At 48.9% G+C, this 27,629-nt stretch overlaps 1 protein-coding gene across 1 annotated transcript in view; it reads right to left on the bottom strand.

Annotated features, from left to right (window-relative positions):
• Positions 1-27,629, bottom strand: part of BLTP2 (bridge-like lipid transfer protein family member 2) — a 193,338-nt gene that overhangs the window by 64,827 nt on the left and 100,882 nt on the right. Inside the window, exons 18-23 of the mRNA XM_075335259.1 lie at positions 25,918-26,120; positions 25,722-25,840; positions 25,238-25,458; positions 16,375-16,565; positions 16,189-16,288; positions 8,011-8,192 (exon numbers count right to left, since the gene is read on the bottom strand). Coding sequence (XP_075191374.1) covers positions 8,011-8,192; positions 16,189-16,288; positions 16,375-16,565; positions 25,238-25,458; positions 25,722-25,840; positions 25,918-26,120 — 1,016 coding nt within the window. The remainder of the gene's footprint in view (positions 1-8,010; positions 8,193-16,188; positions 16,289-16,374; positions 16,566-25,237; positions 25,459-25,721; positions 25,841-25,917; positions 26,121-27,629) is intronic.

Below are 27,629 nucleotides of genomic sequence, written 5' to 3'. Positions count from 1 at the left end.
ACGAGATAAGGTCATTTACTATGGCGTCCCCTTCAGGTGTATCAAGATTGAGAGCAACGTCAGGGTCAGAGCCCTGAGCTACGACGTCCGCCTCGTCCTCCAGAGAGTCCTCAAGCTGGGAACCCGATCAGCGTGAAGAAGTCGGGGAAGATTCCCAGCGGGCCCGCTTAGCCGGTCTGGGACTGTGGTCCGGGCAGGAGTCCTCCACATGAGACCTAGGGCCCCCCTGGTAACGTGCTGCGGCGCGGACAGAGAGGGGCCTGGAGGCGAAGATCCAACAGGGCCCGGGGCCTGTGGAAGGACCGGTCTGGACTGCAAAGCTTCAAGCAGCTTGGCAGACCATTTGTCCATAGACTGAGCCATGGATTGTGAGAGTGACTCAGAGAGTTTTTCAGCAAAAACTGCAAACTCTGTCCCTGCCGCCTGGACAGGGGGAGCAAGGGGTTCTACCTGAGCCGAGGGGCCCACTAGTGACCGAGGCTCCGGCTGAGCAAGCAAAACAGGGGTTGAGCATTGCTCACAGTGAGGGTAGGTGGAACCCGCAGGTAACTTAGCCGCACAAGAGGTACAGGTCGCAAAATAACCCTGTGCCTTGGCACCCTTGCTCCTTGTGGACGACATGCTGTTGTCTCCTAGGAGAGTGATCACTGAGGGTATATGGGAAAGGGTATACAGCCCGACCAAACAGAAATATATAAATATATATATATATAGTATCTATTCCGGCACCCTAAGGGGACCAGCACCGGGTGACCGGTGTGGCTTACCGACCGCTAAAAAGCGGAGTATGTGTCCTCCAGATTCCCTGCCTTAGGTCTCCCAGTGCAGAGCTCTTTCCTGGAAATCCTCCACAGGCAGAATGCCAAAAAAATGGCTGCCGGAGCTCTCTGGGGAGGAGTGGGGCCGTGGGCGGCGCCAGAAAAGTGCGGGAATCTGGAGTCCCCACAGTGATCAGTGAGGGGGGAGGAAACATACAGGATGCTCCGGCCCTCACAACCGACGTCAGGTCGGCAGTCCCGCCCTTACCCCTGATAGACAGGCCCGGGGGCGGGAGTTTTGCTACTAGGCCGCAATTGAAGCCGGGGACTAAATTTAAGACCGCGGCCGACAAACAGGCGCGGTCGGCGCGGAAGTCCGCCGGCCGTCACAAATAAGCAGCTGCTGCAGCGTCCGGGATGAAGGCGCTCCATGCACATCCCCCATGGGGATACAGAGTACCTTAGTGATGCAGGGCCCGGTCCCTGAGGATAAATCAACTCCTGTCCGACAGATTCCCACAGGGGCAGCGGAGGGAGCACGGTCCCAGTGAATGGATCCCACTTCTCCCAGAGCCGCTAAGGGATGGTGAAGGAGACGGCATGAGGCTCCGGCCTTTGTACCCACAATGGGTACCTCAACCTTAACAGCACCGCCGACGTAGTGGGGTGAGAAGGGAACATGCCGGGGGCCCCGTGGGGGCCCACTTTTCTTCCAACCGATATAACTAAATTGAGAATGCATGAGTGGATGTGTGCCTCCTTCCACACAAAGCATAAAACTGAGGAGCCCGTGATGCACGGGAGGGTGTATAGGCAGAGGGGAGGGGTTACACTTTTTAAAGTGTAATACTTTGTGTGGCCTCTGGAGGCAGAAGCTATACACCCAATTGTCAATTGTCTGAGTCTCCCAATGGAGCGACAAAGAAAGTAACGCGCTTTGAGGGGGCAGTGGCAGAGCTTCCGTTATGGGGCAATGGTTACTTTCCTACCCTAAAGGACCACCCGTCGGCACAGTTTTGGATAGCTCATACAGTCCTCGAGTTGGGAAATCTTTATGTATCAGAAACTGCTGTTTTTAAATCTTTTGGGCAGATACAAACCGATTATAATGTTCCACGCTCACAATTCTTTAGGTATCTGCAGCTCCGTACAGCGATTCAATCTCACCTGCGGAGGACAGGGTCAGGGGCATTGATATCGTCGTTCCCAATGATAGGCATACTGAAGTCACAGGGGCCCCGGGGTATGATTTCAGATATCTATACACACCTGTTATCGGTTGGAGTGGAATTGGTGCCGTTGCCGGTACAGGATAAATGGAGGCTCCTAATTCCCTGTCTACAGGGAGAGGAGTGGGATGAGGTACTGGAGTCTTGGAGTCTCCAACTATGGTATCTCCGTCCATCAACAATAGATTGATACAATGCTATTTTATACATCAGGCATACTTAACTCCCACTTGCTTATTTACTATGGGCCAGCGCCGATCGTCGGAATGCCCACGATGCCATGGACCAGACGCAAACTTTCTGCACATGGTGTGGAATTGCCCGATCATATACACGTATTGGCAGGAAGTGACTTCCCAGTTGTCCTCAATGGTGTTGATGCCTGTTCCATGCAACCCTCTGTTGTGCCTATTTGGAGTAATGGAGGACGGGATGGGAGATCACTACAGAAGAATACTTCTTAGAGAGACATTGTTCCTGGCCAGGAAATTAATTGCCTTGAGGTGGATGGGGGGTTCAAATCCAACTGTGCGAGCCTGGATTAAACTGGTTAACTCGATAATTCCATATGAGCGGGTGGTATACTTTAATAGAGGACATCCGGAAAAATTCAGGAAAATTTGGGATATGTGGAACTCCTCCCCCGGCACACTCGAAGAAGCCTCAGGTTGATTACTGTTACAATAATAGATTCATACTCAGTATTGGATAATGAAGCGCATTCCAGTGGCATAGCTAGGCGGTATAGAATAGGAATAGTTATTGTTACTAATTTTCGTTTTCTTTAGGTTTAGAGACTACAGATTACATTGATTAAAATTGACTACATGCTATATATATCAGTATGTACTGGCAGGATCAGTGTTGTAGCATGCAGTTGACAAGGTCGACAGAGGTGCAGATAGTGCTATGAAAATCTTATTACCTTATCCGTTAATGTTACTATTTGTTCATGCTATTGACAGACATTCCTGGAAAGTACTTGAGTAATGCTATGTGTGATTTATTCTGTACCACATGTTTTTGGAATTAATAAAACGAAGTTAAAAAAAAAGAATCACTGGGCTGTGATCTGATATGTCCCTGACCCCGTGTACCACGTCATCCACCCAGGTTGCGATATTGCTCGACCCAAAAATATACTCCAGTCGGGGTGTGTCTAGTAGAAGAATGACATGTATAATCTCGGGTATTAGGATGCCGGAGTCGCCAAAGGTCAATCCACCCCCCTCCCTCCGCGCATTGCTGCAAATCAGTCAAGTGTGTGGTCGAATGTTGTCCCCCTCCATCCATCCGAAACCTGTCCTGCTCCTCATTCATCACAAGATTAAAATCCCCCATACATAACACATACGCATCTGGATAATTGAGGGCAAAGCTCAGTGCTTGTTTAAGAATGGAGGTGCGAGCTGGCGGGGGATTGTAAATACATAACAGCACATAATCTCTAGAGTTTATAGACGCATATATAAACACAAATCGCCCCTCCGGGTCACGCCTCACCACCTTCACTTCCCAACGGATATGTCTATGGACCAATAGAGAGACACTCCTGGAGTAGCTGGTGTGGAATGCATGTGCCGACCATTGTACCCACGGTTTGTTTACTAGTCTGGCTGTGTCCCGTGTGAGGTGAGTCTCTACCAGTACCACCAGTTGGGCCTTGACTTGCTTAATTTGGGAGAATACCTTAATACGTTTTTTGGGCGATTTAAGGCCTCTGACATTCCAGGTCATAAATATCAGCTCTGACCCCATATCACATAGTTTTTATAGAACCAGGATCCCAGGTATAAGACGCTTTCTGCCCTGCAATTAAGTGTGGTTAACCCTCCAAAAGTAATAAGCCTGTCCCTGCAAAGAAATAAAGTTAATGCAATTGCAGCTGTAAACATAAAGAACCAATATTGAACTTCAGGACCTTTCCGATAAGTCCTGTAAAACATTTCAAACATCAATGGGGATATCACCACTGAATACAGTGTCCTGGTATAGGTGGTATAAGGGTGCACAAGATAGGGCTCCCATTTCACAAGAACCAATTTCTGGCCAATTCCTCCATCACTCGAGGCACGGGGAAGTCCCAACTGTCTCCAAAGGGGGCTTCAAGCAACCATGGAAGAAGAGGGTCGCCAGGGGGCATAGAAAATGTCACCTAGGAAAGTAATCTCATTGCTTCTGCCCCTTAGGTTTCGGGTGTACCTGTAGCCAGTCCTCAGCCTCAGCAGGTGTAGTAAAAAAAACAGACGACCCTTCATGCACTATACGGAGCCGGGCAGGGTACAGCATAGAGTAGATGATGTTCCGCTCCCTTAATTTCTTCTTCACCTCCATGAAGTGGGCCCTCTGTTTCTGGAGGTCCACCGAAAAGTCCGGAAAGATCGAGAGCGCAGCATTATTGAACTTGAGTGGGCTCTTCTGTCGGGCCAGACGGAGTGCTGTGTCTCTATCTCTACAGTTGAGCATCCTTGCTAAAAAGGGACGTGGTGGCGCGTCTGGAATAGGAGGCCTCATTGGAACTCTGTGCGCCCTCTCCACTGCAAATGTCGAGGAGAACTCATCTCCGAGATTAGATTTCAGCCACTGCTCCAGGAATTGTTCCGGATGCTGACCTTCCGAGCACTCTGGCAGTCCTATGATTTGTATATTGTTTCGACGCATGCGGTTCTCCAGATCGTCTGCTTTCTGGCGCCATGCATTTGCCAATCCGGCCATTGTGGTCATTTTTGTTTTGAGTGTTACAGTTTGATCCTCCAGTTCAGACACTCGCGTCTCGACTTCCGCTGTTCGGGCCCTCAGGGATTGCATGTCCTGACGCAGGAGGCCCACCTCTGAATGTACCTGCTCAATTTTCCCTGTGAGGGAGCTGTTGCTTGTAGAAATTGCTTGTAGAAGCTGTTCATACACCTGCCTCAGGGTTAAATCATCTTGATCCTCTGACCCGTCATTTAATAGTGCCTGACCTTTTGGGGTGGCATTTCTCTTGTCTTTAGAGGCATCTGCCTGACCACCCCTTGCGAACTCCTTAAGTTTGTCAATAGCTCCACTTTGTTTAGGGGGACTCATATTGATACACTGGGGATTTGCCGATTCTGCACCCTTCTCTTATCGTGCCCCCGTGCATCTGAATCTGTGCCTTTATAAAGTATATTTAGTAATATGTCTGTCTCCACTTTCTCACCACGTCCAGAGAGCCAGAAAACAGCCACTTATATGGTGGATAATAAGAATGAAGGGAGTCCCAGGGCAGCACAGCACTCAGGGTGTATTTATCAGGATGATGCAGGAATGCGCAGCGTGGGGACTTCAATATGTGCCACTTATTTGTTTTCATGTGTCAGGGAGAATCTGCAGGGCCTGTGTTTTAAGGCACACACTCCGAACCCCTCCAGCACTCAATGGGTTAAAGTCTCCTACACAGGCGCCGGTCCCTTAATGGGCTGCTGCTCACTAACTGCCAGTTACACAGCTAAGGGATTAACTCCCTGTGCTCACCACTCAGGGTCTTCACCTCTGGCCATAAATCTGTCACTCCTCACTGCTCTCCGGAGTCATGCTCTGCTGCTCCCTGTGAAAATGCAGGGTGTAGGGAAGATGGCTGCTGCTCCACACTCTCCAGCCTCAGGAGGTCCAGCAACGCCGTGTAAGAGTCAGGGAATAGCTCCAGTGGGAGTCACCAGCCTCCAGATGGTGTCTCCTGTCACAGCAGCAGGTCAGTGAGTAAATGGGTCAGGTAACCGGGTGTAAATGGCCAGGATAAGATCAGGATTATAGGAGCTCTCTTCCAATGCGTCCTCTCTGGTCTGCTACATCGCCCCGCCCCCCAATCCATCTAACAGTTGCCTTGCCCATTCTACACTTGGTCATTTTTTCAATAAAGATTGTATGGGATACTTTGTCAAATACTTTGCTAAAGTCAAGATATACTATATCTACTGCATTTCCCTGATCCACCCAGTCAGTGATTTTGTCATAGGAGGAAATTAAGTTACTCTGACATGACTTATTAGTTACAAACCCATGCTGGCTCTGGTTAATCACTTCATTCTCATCCAGCTACTTGCATAAATGTTGTTTAATAATTTGTTCAAAGATCTTTCCTGGTATGGAAATCAGGCTCACAGGCCTGTAGTTCGCTGGGTCCACCTTCTTCCCCTTTTTGAAGATGGGGACAACATTTGCTCTTCTCCAGTCTTCTGGAACTTTTCCTGTTGCCCAAGAATTTTCAAAAATTATGAAGAGTGGTTCTAATATTTCCTCTGCTATCTCCTTCAGTACTCTGGGGTGTAATTCATCTGGACCTGGGGACTTGAATTCATTAATGTTTTCTAAGTATTCCCTCACTATCGCTTTGTTTTTGATGGCCTGGATTCTTCTAATCCTACCATAGAACGGTGAAGATCAGTTGACTTTACATTTAGTTTTTCAGAGAAAACAGATGCAAAATAAGAATTTAAAAGTTCGGCCTTCTGAACATCATTTTTTACAACTTCACCATTTTCATCCTGTAAAATTCCTATAACATCTTTGACTTTTATTTTATTTTTGACATAACTCCCAAATCCTTTTTTATTGCTTTTGACATCTCTTGCAAGACTTATTTAATTATCAGCTTTGGCGAACCTGATGTGTGCCCTGCAGGTTTTGCAGACGGTGTTATAATCTTCTTTCGATATGCCTCCCTCTTTCCATTTAATAAACATTTCTTTCTTCCTTTTTAGCATGTGTTTAAGTTGTAAGTTCATCCATCCAGATTTCCTTAAATGTTTCTTATTCTTCCCTCTTTTAGGGATTGTTAACGATTGTGCTTTGAGAATCTCATTTTTCAAGATGTCCCATCCATCCTGGACATTTCGGTCTTAAAGGACATACGGCCATTGAATCCCTGCTATCCTCTTTCTGAGTCCCTTAAAATCTGCCTTTCTGAAATCCAGCCTTGAAGTCTCAGTTTTCACTGGTCTTCCTCCTCTAGTTATCCAAACCTCTATGATAGCATGGTCACTGCTTCCCAGGGCCCCAGCCACCCTTACCTCCTCAACCATTTCTTCCCTGTTTGTAAGGATTAGATCCAAGGTAGCAGATCCCCTTGTTTTCTCCTCTAACTTTTGGAAGATAAAGTTGTCAGCAACAGAAGATAAGAATTTATTGGAACTGTTACTTTTGCCTGAGAGAGATTCTCAACAAATGTCTGGATAGTTAAAATCTCCCATGATCACAACATCATATTTTTTTGAGAAGTTGGTCATCTGATGTATGAAGAGTTCATCCATATCCTCCGCTTGTTGAGGCGGCCTGTAGTACACGCCTACAATGGTGTTTTTTCCCTTGTTTTCTCCTTGTATTCTTACCCAAACAACTTCCACAGAACTCCCTGTCTCTGAAGCTGCAATCTCTGTGGAGATATAGGATTTTCTAACATACAATGCGACCCCTCCTCCTCGTTTATTATGTCTGTTTGTTGCAAATAAGTTGTATCCTTCTAGCCTTGTATTCCAGTCATGTGTATCGTTCCACCAAGTTTCAGTCATGCCAATAACATATTTCTTTTCCTGAGTTAGTAACTCCAATTCTCCTTGTTTGTTGCCCATGCTCTGTGCATTTGTATAAAACATTTTAGTTTGTGATTGTTTTTACATTCCTCCATATTTTCATTATTCTGATTTTTTTGACTTAGTTCTGCCTTTTCATTTCTAACAGCAGAGTTTTCAATAGTATTTGTCCCCTGTATGGCTTTCCCTGGCCTTTTTCTTCCCTTCCCACCCTGTTCTAGTTTAACTCCATTCATTTATATATCAGTTACAGAAATATAGAAGCTCATCTGCCTTCAGCTGTCCCCAATGGTCGGAGCCTATAGGAAGTTTTTCCTGTTTCAACCATTAATGTCTGTGCATACTTACCAACTGAAAACAATAAATTAGTCTCTATAAATATAATATTCTTCGTGTTGTAAATGGAAATACTATTCATAATGGATAAGCTTTGCCAATATGTATATATACGCAGATCCTCTCTTCTGTACTCACCTGCCGTTCATAACTCAGTGAGGACAGGCTGAGCAGGTGGGTTTTCTGCACAAGATTGTCAATCTGGTGGTCTGCAGTCTCATCACAAGCCGAGGCCATCAGATGCACCGTCACCAGGTTTAATTTACTGGTCATCTGTGGCACACTCCATTCTGAGATCAGACGGCGCATTACTGTGCCGGCTGTGAGAGATGGAGAAATGACAGGGTGGTTATACAGACACCATGGAATGCATATATATTTATTAAAACGTGATGAGTTTTCAGGATGTTCGACATACTTTTTAAAAGGAACCTGTCAGGTCCAATATGCACCCAAAACCATGAGCAGTTCTGGGTGCATATTTCAAATCCCTGCCTAACCGTCCCTGTATACCCTAGCATAGATAAAGCGATCTTAAGAAAAAGTATTTCTAAAGATCTTATATCGTATGCTGATGAGCGAGGAGACTAGTCCCCTGGGCGTTGGTTCCCTGGCTAGTCAGCCCCATTAGCCTGTTAGTATGCCCCTGTAGCCGTGCTAACATGCTAATGAATGTGCAGTGTCACAGTATGATCTCACTCACCTCTACGCTGCCATTGCGTCCGACGGGGATTTCAGCTCAGCGCGCATAACCCTGTAGTTTCGGTCATGCGCACAATGAAGCCGGGTGTACACGTCCTGGCTTCAAACTGAAGTAGTGCGCATGACCCAAACTCTGGAGCGGAGAGGTGAGTGAGATCACCTGTGACGCTGTGCATTCATTAGCATGTTAGCACACCCACAGGGGCATACTAACATGCTAATGGAGCCGACTAGCCAGGGGAAGCAATGCCCAGGGGACTAGTTCCTGCTCTCATTAGCATACAGTAAAAGATCTTAAGAAGAAGGGAATTTTGTTTACTTACCGTAAATTCCTTTTCTTCTAGCTCCAATACTTTTTCTAAAGATCCCTTTATATATGCTACTAGATACAGGGACGGTTAGGCAGGGATTAGCAATATGCACCCAGAACTGCTCCTGACTCTGGGTGAATATTGGGCCTGACAGGTTCCCTTTAAAATGTTTCTCTCTCTAAAAAGGACCAAGCCAAACCTTTATTTATTTTCCATTGAATGTTTCAGGTTTTTTTGCTAAATTATTATTATTTTTTAAACAAATTTGCTCATGTATTTATATTATCTTTCATATCACTATCTACATTAAAGGTTTATTCCCATCTCCAAGGTCCTATCCCAATATGTAGTAGGTGTAATAATAATAATATTAGCAACTACCTCCAATTAGAAATGTAGTATAGTTCTCCTGAAATAGCCATGTCTCTTACCTCATGTGCAGGGCGTTGCAGCTTGGTAAGGCTGCTTTCACACATCCGGTTTTTGCAGTGCGGCTCAATCCGACTCAAAAACCTATGCAACGGATGCGGCGAAAAAAACGGATCCGTTGCATAAGTTTATCCATGCGGCCCGTCCAGTTTTTGACGGATGCGGCTTGATACTGAGCATGCGCAGTGCAAAAAACCGCATCCGGCCACCGGATGCGTTTTCTGCCGCAGGACGCCGCATCCGGCGGTTTTGTCGCTGCACAAAAAAACGTGCCAGGCAACGTTCCATCCGGCCGCCGCATGGGCTGAATATGCCGCATCTAGCAAAAAACGGACGCAATGCAAGGCCACGCGGCACAATACGGCGCTAATGCAAGTCTTGGTGGAAAAACGCAACCGGCGGCAAAAAAAACCGGTTGCATTATTTCTGCAACGCGCCGTATTGTGCCGCTCAGCAAAAAACGGATGTGTGAAAGCAGCCTTAACCATAATTACAACCACGAGCAACTAACTGTTACTATATGAATGGACATAACCATGGATATCTAAGCTGCAATGTCCTGCACATGAGGTAAGAGACCATGGCTATATCAGGAGAACTACACTACATTTCTAATTGCAGGTAGGTGCTAATATTATTACACTTACTACACATTGGGATAGGATCTTGGAGATGGGAATACCCCTTTAAACAACAACAACAAAAAGTCTTCCAACTTTCACAGAGGCCACCAGACCAAATCTGAGACTCCTAATTCCTGTGAGGCACATGGACATTTTAGATCAACAACTCAGATCATATTTGAAGCTATCTTGGCTTGTAATCTGGGCATGCTCTGATTTGATATAAGGTCCTGTGAAGGTAGGGAAGACAGAATAGCTCTGACATCTATTTTGAAGGGTGTTATCTACTGTAGATAAATGTGTTACTTTTATTTAAATTCGGTCTGTGATGATAATGAGGCTGCTGAAAAGTCGCCTGTACAGAATAGGAAGTACAAGTCTAATAATAATCCTAGTGTTCAGTGTAAAAGAATGAAACTTGATCTTTTGGTGATGGTCCTTTTATAAAAAAAGAGAGTTTTGTTTACTTACCGTAAATTCTTTTTCTTATAGTTCCGTCATGGGAGACCCAAACCATGGGTGTATGCTACTGCCCCCGGAGGACACACAAAGTTACTACACTCAAAAACGTGTAGCTCCTCCCTCCTAGCATATACACCCCCTGCCAGCCAGATCTAGCCAGTTTAGTGCAAAAGCTGAAGGAGGACATCCACCCACAAGAAGAGACAGAGTAAAATCCGGAAGAACCGGAACCTCAGTCTACAACAATAACAGCCGGTGAAGACACACGGAACAAGAAACTTGCCAATAGGCAATAGGGAGGGTGCTGGGTCTCCCATGACGGAACTATAAGAAAAAGAATTTACGGTAAGTAAACAAAACTCTCTTTTTCTTTATCGTTCCTTATGGGAGACCCAAACCATGGGACGTTCAAAAGCAGTCCATGGGTGGGAATAAACAGACAACTGAGAAGCAGGCAAACCTAACTTCACAAATGGGCGACAGACGCCGGAAAAATGCGTCTGCCCAAGCCCCCGTCTGCCAAAGCATGAGCATGCCTTGGGAAGTGCTTCGAAAAAGTATGCAGACTAATTCGAGCTGCAGTCTGACAGACCTACTGAGCCGTAACCTGGTGCCTGAAAGCCCAAAAAAAACGGCGCCGACAGGTCTGACCAAATGTGCTCTGATCCCCGGCGGGGAAGGCACTTGAGTACACTCGTAGGTCTCGGAAATGGCCGACCTAAGCCAACATCAGGTTCGGCTTAGATGCCGAGAGACCGGTACGCTGACGAACAGTCAGCACCAGAGAGGTGCACCGCCTAATAACGGCGGTGCGAGACACATAGATCCGGAGCGCCCGCACCAGATCCAGGATATGCAACGCTTCCTTAAGCGATGAACAGGAGCCGGACAAAAGGAAGGCAGGAAAATTGCCCCGAATAAGGTGGAAGCAGTAACCGCCTTAGGGAAAAAGTCCGGAGTCGGATGAAGACCACCTTGTCTTGATGCAAAAGACCAAAAAAAAGGGGGTGACTCCGAGGGAGTGCAGCCAGAACTCTCTGGCTGGAAATTATAGCCACTAGAAAGAGTACTTTCTGTGAAAGACACAACAAAGAAACCTCCCGAAGATGGCGCAAGGGGGGTTTCCGGGAACCGGGAGGACCGGATTAAGGTCCGAGGTCTCCATAGGCCGCCAGAAGGCGGAATGATGTGAGATGCGCCCTTAAAGGAGCGCACCGGAGCCAGCCGGACGATTCGCCGCTGGCACATACTGACAGAGCCGAGACCTGTCCCTTAAGAGGGATAGTCCTAGCTGTAGACTGGACTGTGGAAGGGACAGGAGGGTCGGCAAGGCCAAAAAAGGTCAAAGGACACTTTGGAGCTCGAGTCATAGTGGAGATGACTTCAGGAAGGATATCAGAAGTCGCTAAGATCCAGGACTCAAGAGCTACGCCGTCATTCTGAGAATCCAGAATTCTGACGGGGAAAAAACGGACCTCTTGAGAAAAGGTCTGAACGGTCCGGAAGATGCGAAGGCAACCCAACGGACAGAAGGAGCAGGTCAGAGTACGAAGCCTGCTTGGGTCAGTCTGGAGAATGACCCGACGACCCCCTTTACCGATCTTGCGCAGGACTCTGGACAAGAGGTAGAGGATGAAATTCTTAAAGAGACAAAGCTGGGATCAAACACGAACCAGTGTGTCTACCGCAAAACCTGAGGATTGTGGACCACGGTAGGACAGCTGAAATAGCCTGCCTCGTAGATTTCACATCTAGGATGTGGACTGCGGATACGGTGGACTAGGATTCCCTTGTCCACTGAAGGATGTTGAGCCGCCATGATTGCCAGGCGGCTGAGTGTCCCGCCTGGAAGCTGGTGTAGGAAAACGCTGTCACGTTGTCCGACTGGACTCGAATGTGCCTAGCCGCCCACAGATGGTGAAGGCTTAGAGGGCAAGAAATACAGCCCTGATTTCCAGCACATTGATCCAGAGGGCTGATTCGGACAGAGTCCAAGCGCCCTGCGCTCCACGGTGGAGATATACTGCTCCCAAGGCGGATAAGCTAGCATCCTGGTGAGGATCACCCGGAACGGGCCAGAAAAGGAGCGCCCCTGAGACAGAGTGGCCGAAGCCACCACTGAAACGAGCCCCTGGTCGGTGGCGAAGCCACCACCCCGTGGGAGGAGTGAGTTCGCTTGTACAGCGGAAAACATCCAGTCTCAGAGGACGCAGGAAAAGCTGGGCAAGGAACCGCTTCCATTGACGCCCTGAGAACCTCTGGTTCGAGGTCAGAGTGGACTTGGGCAGAAAGACAAGCCACCCGATAGGTCAGAGTGGCGAGAGTGAACGAAGCACTCTGCTAAGAGTCAGCACTGGATGAAAACCCAACAAGAAGGCCGTCCAGGGCCAAAGATCACTGCCAAAACCTAGTGGGGCAGGACCCTGATCACAGCTGCCCCACTGAGGATACTCGAGGGGCCTTGGCTAACCCCAAGGGAAGAGCCACGATTGGACCACTCCGATTGTCAAAACGCAGTCAACGCTGGTGTGAAACTGCGATTGACCCCTGCCGATAGGCATCTCTGATGCCGATGGTTGCTAGGGAATCTCCTTGGGGACTTGATTGATCCGGTGAAAAAAACACACGGAACAAAACCAAGACTCGATGTGAAAACGCCACACCTGGCTATGCTTGAAAAGCTAAAGATCCAGGTCGAAAGGCACCGCCCTCTTCGGGGAAAAATCTCAGAACCGTTCCCAGACGGGAACCGGTACAATTACTCCATTGGCCTGCTAGAAATGCCACGGCCTGTGAGAAGGCGGCGGCCTTGGAGCAGGGAGGAGATAACAGAGAAAAACTGTTTGGCGGGTGGACAGAAGTCCATCCTGTAGCCAAGGGAGATAAAGTCTCGCCCCCACTGAACGGAGACGTGTGAGAACCCTACGTCGCCAGTGGAGAGAGCCTGCCACCGACCAAGGAGGTTGTTGGCGTGGCTAAATAGCTCGGAGGAAGCTGACTCAGTGACAGCATCTCCTGCGGCCTTCTGAAGACGCAGCTTCGAGCTATTTGGTTCTATGGACCTAGGCTGAGCTAGAGGACGATCAGATGGAGGAACGGAAACCACCGAAACCTCGACTGATTCCTGTCCTGGACAGGTTCCCTGGTTTAGGTTTGTGGCAAGGAAGAACACTTCCCGCCATAGCTTCCTTAATTTCACTCAGTTGGTTCCGAGGAAACTGGTCCCACCTAGTGGGAGCCCAGCAGGAAACCTCCATAGAGGCATCTGCCTTCCAAATCCGAAGCCACAGAAGCCTGCGGATAGCGAGGAAGGTAGCCCAGATCACCGCCGTGCGGCGTCCAGCATGGCAGACCTGGTATAGGATGAAAGAACTGAAGTCTAAGTTCAGGCAACCGTTTTGGCATAGAGTCCCTGTGAGAGGATGCATCTCCTCCAGAGAAGCAGAGAAGGTACAAAAAAAAACGCACTGCTGGAAGCTGAGGGGAACAAAGCTCCTGCCGTCCCCATACCGACTGGGCCCAAAGGACAACCAGGCGGACCGCAGAACCGTAAGTGAGGAGCCATCAGGCACTGACATAACGGCCCGGGCTGAGCCACCTGAGGTGAATGAGCCCACTACTTGACCACCGTTGGTGGACAGGGGAAATCCAGTCCTCAGAATCACGCATCATGGGAAGCGATCAGAGCGGACCCTGGGCTGGTCACAGGGGCCTGAAAGCTGGAGAGGTTAAGGAACACACGTTGTGTTCACCTAGATAAGGTAACACCGGCGGATTGAGGTCCAGTACAAAATCAATGTACCGTAGGATCCATATAGAGGTGCCGTCCGCCACTGATACAACTATCCGGGCTGAAAGTCTAGACACCGGAGTGGCTACCCTTGGCGGATGAGTACACTCCTTGACCACCTCAGATGGGAGGGGGAGACAGGCAGCAGAACTCCGCTGTGGGGTCTGCAGGATAGGCTGTGGGCTTGGACGCAGCGGGCTGAAAACTGGAGTGGTGAAAGAACACACTCCTCGTCATGTTAAAAGCATACTGATGCATTTCTGCCAGCGGGGAACACTTCCCTGATCAGGCGGATGGAGGTCCAGTACAAGAATAATGGACGTAATCCAATCATTCACATCTGCGTCACCTACGGACGGATCGTCCGAGCCCGTGGTAGAGACATCCTCCTCGTCCAGCGAGTCAGCTCGCATCGGAGCTGCGGGACGGGGAGGACAGGGGACCCTGCGTCTCCCTGTCAGGAGGACGGGGTCTGAGTCCAGGAGAGTCCCTTGTGAGCTTTGCTGAGCGAAGCAGAAAACGCCCTAAGAAGGGGGCTGCATGCTCAGCAGATGCCGGGACAGCCGACCCCTGGATAGGATTCCTACGGGGGTCAGCCACCGAACAGCAGCTGGAGGGACCATTAGTGAGCTCCCATGTGTTATGAGCTCGGGATAGCCGTACGAGACTACCTGCAGTGGATAATAAAAAACAGCCTGCAGTCTCGCTCTGTGACATGCTGCAGAGGTGGGGGCTCTGTCTAGAATACCCAAGACAGAGGTTCAGCCTGGGAAGAATCCCGGCTGAGGCATCTTGCCACTATCCACCGCATAAGAACCGTTACAGTGTGTCGGTTCAGGCATATAAGGTTACATGCAGAACATGTAGTGTACAGCCTTGCTGCTAGAGTGAGACATGCTGCTGAGGAGGAGATTCTATGATAAAGAATTAACTCCTTCAGAATGCACTGAGAGTGAATAAAAGTGCACAACCAGAGGTTGTGACTTATCAGGCCGCTATTATGTGTGCCCTCCAGATTCCAAGCCTGGACCCCCAGCCATATATCCACTCCCTCTGCACTGCAGAGCAGCCAGCGCCGACCAGAGTACTGAGACGCTGAGAAAATGGCGCCATGAGGGGGGGGGGGGGCGGGGGTTAACCCAGAAGCGGGAATCGGAGGGCGCAGGAGATGTACAGGGGAGGGAATCATCTCATCAGATATGAGTGTCCTCCCCTGTGCAGAGCGGCCGTGGGCGGCTCTGCAGCGTCCCCCTGCATACTGACATGCAGGGGAACGAAAACGAAACTAGGCCGCGGCTGAAGCCGGGGCCTAGAGTTATACATGCGGCCGAGAATCAGGCAACATCGGCGCGGTTCCCAGTAAAAAACCGTGGAACCGGCCGGAAACACAGTAAAAGCAGCATTATCAAGCATCACTGTCCCCCACATTAAAAGTGCCCCACATTGCAGAAAGGACCCTCTGAATAACGTCTCTATACTTAGCTTTGAGACGCAGGGTCCAGTCCCTGGTGGGGTGGGGGTCAGTGCTCCTTCCAGCAGGGTCCTGCACAAGGGCTGCGGATGGAGGCCGGTCTCCTGCAAGGCAGAGAGAACCGTGTTGGCTCCCACTTCAGCCAGAGCCCCAGCATGGGATGGTGAAGGAGCGCGGCATGAAGGGCTCCTGCCCTGAAGTCAACCTTAACAGCACTGCCGCCAGGGGAGTGTGAAGGGACATGCCGGGAGTCCAGTGGACCCGCTTTTCTTCCAAATCTTTAGAAAAAAATGAAAAATCAAAGAGAATGCATGTGTGTGTTTGATTCCTCCTGACACAAAGCAAAAAACTGGCTAGATCTGGCTGGCAGGGGGTGTATATGCTAGGAGGGAGGAGCTACACGTTTTTGAGTGTAGTAACTTTGTGTGTCCTCCGGGGGCAGTAGCATACACCCATGGTTTGGGTCTCCCATAAGGAACGATAAAGAAATGATGAGTGATGTGACATGTTCAGGTCTGTGTTACGTACCTTGTGGGATCAGCCTCTGCACTCCGCGGGTAAAGATTTCTCCTTGGCTGCACTCAACCTGAATTCCTCGCTGTTGTGCAAAGGACGCCCAGTAGTGGATCTGGAAGCAGCGGGCACAAGTTGTAATGTCCTTACATTATTGTTTTGCATTCGTAAATTAGGCGTCCTTGGGTCAGGAAGACTCACCTGCAGCTGTGGAAATAAGGCCGTGTATGAAAGCTGCTTGTAGTGCTGTCCCAGCTTCTTCTTCCCTGGTTTTAAATTATTAAATAGCTTCCCCCGGCAGATCGGGCGACTGACACTGCTCCACGTCGCCCAGAAATTCTGCATCCATCGTAAGGTACTGCTATAAACCAAAATGCGAGGCTGGCACACTTCTGCACAACAAAAAAGAGGTTTACAATTTAGAAAAATTCTTAGAATGGCTGATTCAGAAAAGAAGCTGCTTCAAACATGTCTTATGCAATCCCCCCTGTCCCAACCCTACTTTGTACTGATGAGGAGTAAAAAGTCAGAAACATTCCTGTCCTCAGATGGAGTCTCTGGTCTGACTGATATCGTAAAGAGGTAGGTCTGGCTCAATAGCAATTACGTGGTGCTCAGAAGTCAGAGGGAATGTACAAAGTTCAAAGTTAAACTTCGGCACTCAATAAGAAAAAAAATGGAAAACTTGAGAAGAAATTTTACTTTCCAGAGGTGCTTTTTTTATGAGGAGTGCCCCCTTAGATCCTACCATGGTGACAAGAACGATTTCTATACTGTAAACGATAATGCTATTGCATACATAGAAAACCTCAATATCCAACTATGATTTTTATCCATTTTGATACTCTCAATCACTGTTTATTGTCCACTGTTTATTCTTCTATGATGGTAAGGTATACATTCATACGATTAAATAAGTAAATAAATAGTCACATAGTTACATAGTTATTTGGGGGGAAAAAAGCCCTAGGTCCATCTAGTTCACCCTTCTTCCACCAGTTCTACATTTTGTCCCTAAGTCACTTATAACCAACAATGTTGTGTGCACTGAGGAAATCATCCAGCCCTTTTTTAAAAAAGAGAATTTTGTTACTTACCGTAAATTCTTTTTCTTATGGTTCCGTATTGGGAGACCCAGACCATGGGTGTTTAGCTTCTGCCTCCGGAGGACACACAAAGTACTACACTTAAAAGTGTAGCTCCTCCCTCTGAGCTTATACACCCCCTGGTAGCCAGTCCTAGCCAGTTTAGTGCAAAAGCTGAAGGAGAATAGCCACCCACAAGTAGAACAGAGTAAGAACCGGAACAACCGGAGACTCTGTCCACGACAACAGCCGGTGATAACACACGGAACAAGAAAATTGCCAACAGGCAACAGGGAGGGAGCTGGATCTCCCAATACGGAACTATAAGAAAAAGAATTTACGGTAAGTAACAAAATTCTCTTTTTCTTTATCGTTCCTTTGGGAGACCCAAACCATGGGACGTTCCAAAGCTGTCCCTGGGTGGGAATAAACAGAAAAAACTAAGAAGTAGGCGGAGCCTAACTTCACAAGTGGGCGACAGCCGCCTGAAGGATGCATCTGCCCAAGCTCGCATCTGCCGAAGCATGAGCATGCACATGGTAGTGCTTCGAAAAGGTATGCAGGCTAGTCCAAGTGGCAGCCTGACAGACTTGTTGAGCCGTAGCCTGGTGCCTAAAAGCCCAAGAGGCACCGACAGCTCTGATCGAGTGTGCTTTGATCCCCGGCGGGGGAGGCACCTGAGTACTCTGGTAGAAGTCCGAAATGGTCGATCTAATCCAACGGGCCAAGGTCGGCTTAGAAGCAGAGAGACCCTTGCGCCGCCCTGTGGTTAGCACAAAAAGAGAGGTGCACCGCCTAAGCGCAGCGGTGCGAGACACATAGATCCGGAGAGCACGCACCAGATCTAGAGTATGCAGCGCTTTCTCAAAGCGATGAACAGGGGCCGGACAGAAGGAAGGCAAGGAAATATCCTGGTTAAGGTGGAAGGGAGAGACCACCTTAGGAAGAAAGTCCGGGGTCGGACGGAGAACTACCTTGTCTTGGTGAAAAACCAAAAAAAGTGACTCCGAGGAGAGCGCAGCCAAATCAGAAACTCTCCTGAGAGAAGTTATGGCAACTAGAAAGGCCACCTTTTGAGAAAGACGATACAAAGAAACCTCCCTAAGGGGCTCGAAAGGGGGTTTCTGCAATACCGTGAGGACCAAGTTAAGGTCCCAGGGATCCAAGGGCCGCCGATAAGGCGGAATGATGTGAGACGCACCTTGCATGAAGGTGCGGACCTGAGCCAGCCGGGCGAGACGCCGCTGGAACAGCACTGACAGAGCTGAGACTTGTCCCTTGAGAGAGTTGAGGGACAGTCCTAGCTGCAGACCGGACTGTAAAAAAGACAGAAGGGTCGGCAACGAGAATGGCCAAGGAGAATGGCCGGAAGAGCGACACCAGGACAGGAAAATTTTCCAAGTCCTGTGATAGATCTTGACGGAGGAAGACTTACGGGCCCGAGTCATAGTGGAGATGACTTCAGGAGGAATATCAGAAGCCGTCAAAATCCAGGACTCAAGAGCCACGCCGTCAATTTGAGTGCCGCAGAATTCGGGCGGAAAAACGGACCTTGCGAGAGCAGGTCTGGACGGTCCGGAAGATGCCACGGCATCTCCACGGACAGTTGGAGCAGGTCCGGATACCAAGCTCGCCTGGGCCAGTCCGGTGCAATGAAGATGACTCGACGGCCCTCCATTCTGATCTTGCGCAGGACTCTGGGCAAGAGAGCTAGAGGGGGAAACACGTAGGACAGACGAAACTGGGACCAGTCTTGAAACAGAGCATCCGCGGCGAAGGCCTGAGGATCGTGGGAGCGAGCCACGTAAACCGGAACCTTGTTGTTGTGACGGGATGCCATTAGGTCCACGTCCGGAGTGCCCCACTTGCGGCAGATTGACTGAAACACTGCCGGGTGCAGGGACCACTCGCCACCGTCCACGGATTGACGGCTGAGATAATCTGCCTCCCAGTTTTCTACGCCAGGGATGTGGACTGCGGATATGGTGGACTTGGAGTCCTCCGCCCATTGAAGAATGCGTTGGACCTCCAACATTGCCAGGCGGCTGCGTGTCCCGCCTTGGTGATTGATGTAGGCAACCGCTGTCGCGTTGTCTGACTGGACTCGAATGTGCCTGCCCGCCAACAGGTGGTGAAAGGCTAGGAGAGCTAGAAGTACAGCTCTGGTTTCCAGCACATTGATTGAAAGGGCTGACTCGGACGGAGTCCAAGGGCCCTGTGCTCTGTGGTGGAGATGTACCGCTCCCCAGCCGGATAGGCTGGCATCCGTGGTGAGAATCACCCAGGACGGAGTCAGGAAGGAGCGCCCTTGGGACAGGGAGAGGGGTCGAAGCCACCACTGAAGAGAGCTCCTGGTCCGTGGCGACAGAGCCACTAACCTCTGTAAGGAGGAAGGCCGCTTGTCCCAACAGCGGAGAATGTCCAGCTGCAGAGGACGCAGATGGAACTGGGCAAAGGGAACCGCCTCCATGGAGGCCACAATTTGACCCAGCACCTGCATCAGACGCCTGAGGGTATAACGGCGGGGCCCCAGGAGAGAGCGCACCGCCAACCGGAGTGACAGCTGTTTGTCTAAGGGCAACTTCACAAGTGCCGGCAAAGTCTCGAACTGCATCCCTAGGTACGTGAGACTCTGGGTCGGAGTCAGAGTGGATTTGGGAAGATTGACAATCCACCCGAATTGGGCTAGAGTGGCGAGAGTGAGCGAAACACTCCGCTGACAGTCTGCGCTGGATGTACCCTTGACCAGAAGGTCGTCCAGATAAGGAAGCACTGCTAACCCCTGGAGGTGCAGGACCGCAATCACTGCCGCCATGACCTTGGTGAATACCCGAGGGGCCGTGGCTAACCCGAAGGGGAGAGCCACGAATTGGAAATGATCCTCTCCTATCGCAAAACATAACCAACGCTGATGTGACACTGCGATTGGCACATGTCGACAGGCATCTCTGATGTCGATGGACGCCAGGAACTCCCCTTGGGTCATAGAGGCAATGACTGATCGCAGAGACTCCATGCGAAAATGCCGCACCCGGGCATGCTTGTTGAGAAGCTTGAGATCCAGGATGGGCCGGAAGGTAACGTCCTTTTTTGGAACTAGGAAGAGATTTGAGTAAAAACCTCTGAACCGTTCCTGAGCGGGAACTAGGACAATCACTCGGTTTGCCTCCAAGGACGCCACGGCCTGCGAGAAGGCGGCGGCCTTGGAGCAGGGGGGAGTTGAGAGAAAAAATCTGTTTGGAGGGCTGGAAGAGAATTCTATCCTGTAGCCGTGAGATATGATGTCTCTCACCCACTGATCGGAGACTTGCTTTAACCAAGCGTCGCCAAAGTGGGAGAGCCTGCCACCGACTAAGGACGTGGCTGGAGCGGGCCGAGAGTCATGAGGAAGCTGCCTTATTGGCAGAACCTCCTGCGGTCTTCTGCGGACGCGCTTATGGGCGCCAGTTGGATTTCTGATCCTTGGCTGAGTTAGCGGACGAGGCGGAAGGCTTAGAGGATGACCAGTTGGAGGAACGAAAGGAACGAAACCTCGATTGATTCCTACCCTGGGCGGGTTTCCTGGTCTTGGTTTGTGGCATGGAAGTACTCTTCCTGCCAGTAGCTTCTTTAATGATTTCATCCAGCTGTTCACCAAACAGCCGTGAACCAGCAAAAGGGAGCCCAGCAAGAAACTTCTTGGAAGAAGCATCTGCCTTCCACTCTCGAAGCCACAAAATCCTGCGGATAACAAGAGAATTAGCTGAAGCCACCGCAGTGCGGTGAGCAGCCTCTAGCATGGCAGACACGGCATAGGATGAAAAAGCTGAAGCCTGAGCAGTTAAGGTAACCATCTCAGGCATAGATTCCTTGGTGAGGGAATGCATCTCCTCTAGAGAAGCAGAGATGGCTTTGAGAGCCCACACTGCTGCAAAAGTCGGGGAAAACGCGGCCCCCGCAGCTTCATACACAGATTTGGCCAGAAGGTCAATCTGACGGTCAGTGGAATCCTTAAGTGAGGTGCCGTCAGCCACCGACACAACGGTCCGGGCAGATAGCCTAGACACCGGAGGGTCTACCTTTGGGGAGTGAGACCACTCCTTGACCACCTCAAGTGGAAATGGAAACCGGTCATCAGAACCACGCTTTGGAAAGCGTTTGTCAGGGCAGGCCCTGGGTTTGGTCACAGCGGTCTGAAAACTGGAGTGGTTAAAGAACACACTCTTCACTCTCTTAGGCGAGGTAAACTGATGTTTTTTCTGCCAAAGAGAGTTGCTCCTCTGACACTGGCGGATTGAGATCCAGCACAGAATTAATAGAAGCAATCAAATCACTAAGATCTGAGTCACCCTCAGAGAAATCGATGGGATACATAGCCTCCGAGACCCCAGTGAGGGCATCCTCCTCATCTTGAGAGTCAGCTCTTGAGACAGAGCCGTGGGATGGGGAGGGGGAGGAAACCCTGCGCCTTCTCTTAGAAGGACGGGGTCTGGGATTAGATGATGAATCCTACGTGAGCTCCGATGGACGGAGGTCAGAGGATAGGAGTCCTCTGTCAAGAGTATTAGAGGCACCCTGTGAGGGGGGCTGATGCATATTCATCAAAGTCCTGGACAAAAGCCCCATGGACTCAGCAAATGACTGGGATATGGACCTAGAAAAGGACTCTACCCAGGCCGGGGGTTCAATCACAGGTGCAGCAGCAGCCTGAGAGACCACTGGGGGTGAGACTCCAGGCTGTGGCACCGCCAAGTTAGAGCAGACATCACAATGTGGATAGGTGCTCGGCTCAGGCAGCAGGAGCTTACATGCAGTGCATGCAGAATCAAGCTTTGGAGCCTTGCTCCTTGTGTGAGACATGCTGCTGGAGTGGGGGCTTTGCAGAGAATGAACCCCAGGGAGAATATACAGAGGTCCACAACCGGAGACCGGCTGTGGCTTACCAGACCGCTGAGCGCGGTGTTGTGTGCCCTCCAGATCCCGAAGCCCGGTCCCCCAGTCGCAGCACCTCAGCAGAGATGCAGAATGCAGGATGTCCCAGAGCAGAGTGAACTCTGCCTGAGAAGAGGGCGTTCCTATAAAAGAGCGGGAACTGGAGGGCTATAGAGACCTGCAGGGAAGGAGGGACGCCCCAGCAGTGGGGAGTGTCCCTCCCCTGTGTAGAACGGCCGCCGGGAGGAGCCGAACCTGTCCCTCTGCATGAGTGACATGCGAGGGCAGGAAAATTCGGCGAAGCCAGGGCCTAAATTTAAGTGGCGAGGCCGACAAGCAGGCACCATCGGCGCGGTTCTCAGGCAAAAGCTAGAGAACCCGCCAGAAAAGTTAAAACAATCACATACAGCATACTCTCCCCTTACAATAAAGAACCGGGACCCCCAACATAAGCGTCTCAGGTACTTAGCTGCTGAGACGCAAGCCATGTCCCTGGGGATGAGACCGGACTCCTGCCAGGCATGGAGACCGTGCTGGCTCCCACTTCAAGCCAGAGCCCAGAAGGGATGGTGAAGGAGCGCGGCATGTAAGGCTGCAGCCTTGTAAATCAATCTTAACAACACCGCCGACACAGTGGGGTGAGAAGGGACATGCCGGGAGTCCAGACATGGACCCGCTTTTCTTCAAACTCTTTCCAAAAGTCAAACAAATCAGATGAGAATGCATGTGTGGATGTATGCCTCCTGACACAAAGCAATAAACTGGCTAGGACTGGCTACCAGGGGGTGCATAAGCTCAGAGGGAGGAGCTACACTTTTAAGTGTAGTACTTTGTGTGTCCTCCGGAGGCAGAAGCTAAACACCCATGGTCTGGGTCTCCCAAAGGAACGATAAAGAAAGCTGTTATTGTATCTGCCATTACTACCTCTTGTGGTAGGGCATTCCACAGTCTGACTGCTCTAACTGTAAAGAACCCTTTCCTATTTAGCTGTCTGAATCGCTTTTCATCCACTCGCAGTGAGTGCCCCCTGGTCCTTAGTATTGTCTTTGGAAGGAATAAGTCATGTGCCAGTCCTTTATATTGACCACACAGGTATTTAAACATATAAATGAAATCTCCTCTGAGACGTCTTTTTTCTAAGCTAAACATATCTAACTTTTTCAACCTGTCATCATATGGGAGGCCGCCATTCCTTGTAAAAGAACAAGATAGGACATATAGGATCACCCTCATTATCCAAAGGTTAAGGTCAATCCCAAAACTTATAATAGTTAAACATGAGAACAAGGGAAACTAAAGACCTAAATAGTCTAATAGAGTGAAAAGAGACTCCAAAGAGTGTCCAATTTGTGATAAAATATCAAAAAATCTTTATTATAACAAGACTTAAAAAATCACACAAACATATAAGGACAAGGGTAAAAGGTTACAATAAAGCAGGTTGAGGAGTGAGGTATTCCAGATATAGGGATCCGTTAAGTGAGGGTCAGGATGGGAAACCACTGCATAGCAGTGCAGGGAGAGTGTACATCTAGGTGTATGCTGGAGAGGTCACTATATGCAGCAATAATAAAAATTTCAAAAACGCATGTGAGATTCCAAGTGGAGAGTCTCACTCTATGCCAGTATAAAATGCATGATGCATTCGCTGTATAAAGTGACAGTTTCCAGCATCATATATCCACTATATTAGAGTACATAGCAGGTGCTTACCCATCCTGATCGGCACAAAACAGATAACGAACGAGCCCCAACGCGTTTCGTGGTCTTCCTCGGGAGGCTTCCACAGTCTGACTGCTCTAACTGTAAAGAACCCTTTCCTATTTAGCTGCCAGAATCGCTTTTCATCCACTCGCAGTGAGTGCCCCCTGGTCCTTAGTATTGTCTTTGCAAGAAATAAGTCATGTGCCAGTCTTTTATATTGACCACACATGTATTTATACATATAAATGAAATTTCCTCTGAGACGTCTTTTTTCTAAGCTAAACATATCTAAGTTTTTCAACCTGTCATCATATGGGAGGCCTTCCATTCCTTGTAGTAGTCTAGTTGCCCGCCTTTGAACTGACTCTAACTTCTGAATGTCCTTTTTAAAATGTGAAGCCCAAAACTGGATCCCATAATCCAGATGTGGCCTTACAAGTGATTTATAGAGGGATAACAGTAGGTTGGGATCACGGGATCTAATCTCTCTTTTTATACACCCTAGAATCTTGTGTGCTTTAGCAGCTGCTGCCTGACATGGAGTGCTGCTGCTCAGCTTATTTGTAATGATAATACCAAAGTCCTTCTCCTGTTCTGTAGTCCCGAGTTTAGTTCCATTTAATGTATACGCAGCTATAGGACTACTCCGTAAATATTTATGTGCTGAAACAGAAAAATAAATGTAGGACATGTTGTTCAATCAACGTTTCGGCTAGTAGCCTTATCCAAGATAAATAATCATTTGTTTATAGGGCAAATGAAGACCATACAAAAAGCCGTGGGCGATATAGGTGGCTGTGGGTGAAATAGTACATGTGACCGACGTGTGCCTTTTATAATCGGGGCCTAATGTATGAGTCTGTAGACACCTTGCAAAAGGGAATGGAGGGAATCACTGCGAGGCTAATAGGTTGTATGAACCTTTTCAGGATAAACAGAACTCCTGCAATCAGTTGTAGTGATATAACTGGAAACACCTTACTAAGCAGTATGTGTATATTGCTAGGAGGAGAATGGCTTTGATAAAATCACTGATTAATTAGCAGTAGATTATCATTACAGGACTACTTGGCGTGCTGCCAGGTAGTCCAGCCTATTCATGAGCTCTGTATAACTGCTAGATCTGCAGCAGAGAAAAAAGTGATTTTATCAAAAGCAAACAGCTCAGTAAGTGACACATTGCTGGAATCAGGGTCTCTGTCTCTACATTATGCTGACAGGGGAGCAAAAATCTGGTGACAAACTCCATTTAAGACAGAGTTAAAACTGAGATAGGCCAGAGATAATAGGAATTATTACACTGTAACGTCAGAAGTAAAGGCGCTATTCAGAAAACTGATACCAGAAGCAGACCAGTTACCTACCAGTATGGGACTGAGTTAAATCCATTTTGATTGAGAGTATGAGGTTCTCAGAGCGGAAGGCACGATACGAGTCATGAGGCTGAATGGCGGAGAACTCGGTAATGACGTCGGGGGAGCGGAGTGCTACACTATGGTGGTCGTGTGGGTTTCCGTGGCATAGCCACTGCATATCGAAGGTCATACACAGGTCGGGCAAGTGAAGGAAGCAGCAATCATCATACCTGCAGATTATAAAACACATTTTATGCATCATGTTCCCATGCAAAAGAGGGGATAGAAGCAGCACAGTGTAAGTGGATCACTTTTTCACCGACTACAACAGTGAATCAGGTGAGGAGAGTAGCAAACACCCAGGCCATGAGCACGGCACATGCCACACATTGATTAGAGGCTTATGGTACTTTCAACTAATGATATATTGTGTCTATGAGTAAGTTGTAGGAATCTGGGGCAACGGCAAGTGTGACCGGTGGCTAGTACTCACTTGGAAGCAGTGCGCACATTGACATCCAGGTCCCCTTTGAAGATGAACTGTCCAGGATTCCAGGAAAACTTGAGCCGGTTCCACTCCCAGTGCATGTTCTCAGTGGTGTTATACGGGTCCTAAGGGAGGGAACATGGATGTATTATATTACCAGACCCCTACATAAATAACAGGATGACGTTGCTGAACCCATTACCTCTGTTGCGAGTTGATGAAGATTGGCCTGCTCAATGTCCATGCTGAAGTGTCCATGAAGCAATATCCTGCTCTTGTCCCACCATGGTAAAGGGGCGCTGGGATCCACAGATGTTTTGGTAAGAAGGTCAATATACTGCCCTACCAAGGTCCAGGCTGGGTCCCAACACGGTCCCCAAACTATGGTGTATAGCTGAATGTCGGCTGTAAAATAAAGGTCATAGCAAAAACACCTCCATTATGGACTCCTAGAAAGGTAATCCCATATTATGCATTTACAGGAAATCCAAAATCATCCTTCACCATTATAAAGTAGGTAGGTATCAACAGAAAAAGTTGCATTACATGGGAAAGCTTATATATGGTGGCCACGATTCTGCCTGAAGCTTGGCATACTTACATGAAAGTATAGAAACTGGTTTAGTTATTTGTAACGTATTATGTGGAATGGACTGGAAACCCGCAGTCAAGTCAGTGTCCATACACAGTAGTAGATGTGAACAATCAGGGGTGCAATTTAAAAGGGGTCGTCCAATACTGGACAAAAGCTTCTTAATGGGCACAGAGAGGTGAAAAAAATACCATGAGGGTGCGTGCCCACGATCAGTGTTTGCAGCATTTTGGACGCAGTGTTTTTTCACTGCGTCCAAAATGCGGCGTTGTATAGTACAAGCACAGTGGAAGCACATGCTCACTGCGCGTGTATGGCCTGCAGCAAAAAACGGAGTTTTGTGTACTCACCGTAAAATCGTTTTCTCTTAGCCATCATTGGGGGACACAGGACCATGGGTGTTATGCTGCCTATCCATAGAGGACACTAAGTAGATGCAAAAGCATAGCTCCTCCTCTGCAGTATACACCCCCTGGCCGGGCCAGGCAACCTCAGTTTTAGTACACAAGCAGAAGGAGAAAAACCAGTAAAAACTTCTCAACAGAGGAACATGAGAAAAGAAGAGTCATAACCAAATAAGGTACTGAGAGAACCAAGGCCCAACAGGGCAACAGGGTGGGTGCTGTGTCCCCCAATGATGGCTAAGAGAAAACGATTTTACGGTGAGTACACAAAAATCCGTTTTTCTCTGACGCCTCATTGGGGGACACAGGACCATGGGACGTCCTAAAGCAGTCCATGGGTGGGAAAAATAAAAACAAGACAACGCAACCCAAGGACTAGGAACCAGTCCCAGACAGCCTGGAGCACCTACTGAGAGAGGTGCTCTACTGCCGTTTGCAGAATTTTCCTACCCAGATTTGCCTCAGCTGAAACCTGGGTATGGACTCTGTAATGCTTTGAAAACGTATGTAGGCTAGACCAGGTCGCAGCCTTACACACCTGTTCCACTGAAGCCTGATGCCGAATGGCCCACGAAGCTCCAACTGCTTGCGTGGAATGAGCCCGCAGGCCACTAGGAATGGGATTGAGTTGCAAGCGGTAGACTTCTTGGATCGCAGAGCGAATCCAGCGAGCCAAAGTCGCCTTTGAAGCTGCCTGTCCTTTCTTAGGCCCCTCAGGAATGACGAACAAAGAGTCCATTATCCTAAAGGGGGCTGTCCTGGATATGTAATATGTGAGAGCTCTGACGAGGTCTAACGAATGCAGAAACCTTTCCACCCTATGAACTGGGTGTGGACAAAAGGAAGGCAGAACAATGTCCTTGTTCAAATGAAACGGGGTAGGAACCTTTGGAAGAAAATCCGGAAGGGGGCGCAGAA

The sequence above is a fragment of the Anomaloglossus baeobatrachus genome, chromosome 2 (genome assembly GCF_048569485.1).
Source record: "Anomaloglossus baeobatrachus isolate aAnoBae1 chromosome 2, aAnoBae1.hap1, whole genome shotgun sequence".
In the NCBI taxonomy this organism is placed as follows: Eukaryota; Metazoa; Chordata; class Amphibia; order Anura; family Aromobatidae; genus Anomaloglossus; species Anomaloglossus baeobatrachus.
This window is presented reverse-complemented; position numbering and strand designations above follow the sequence as displayed.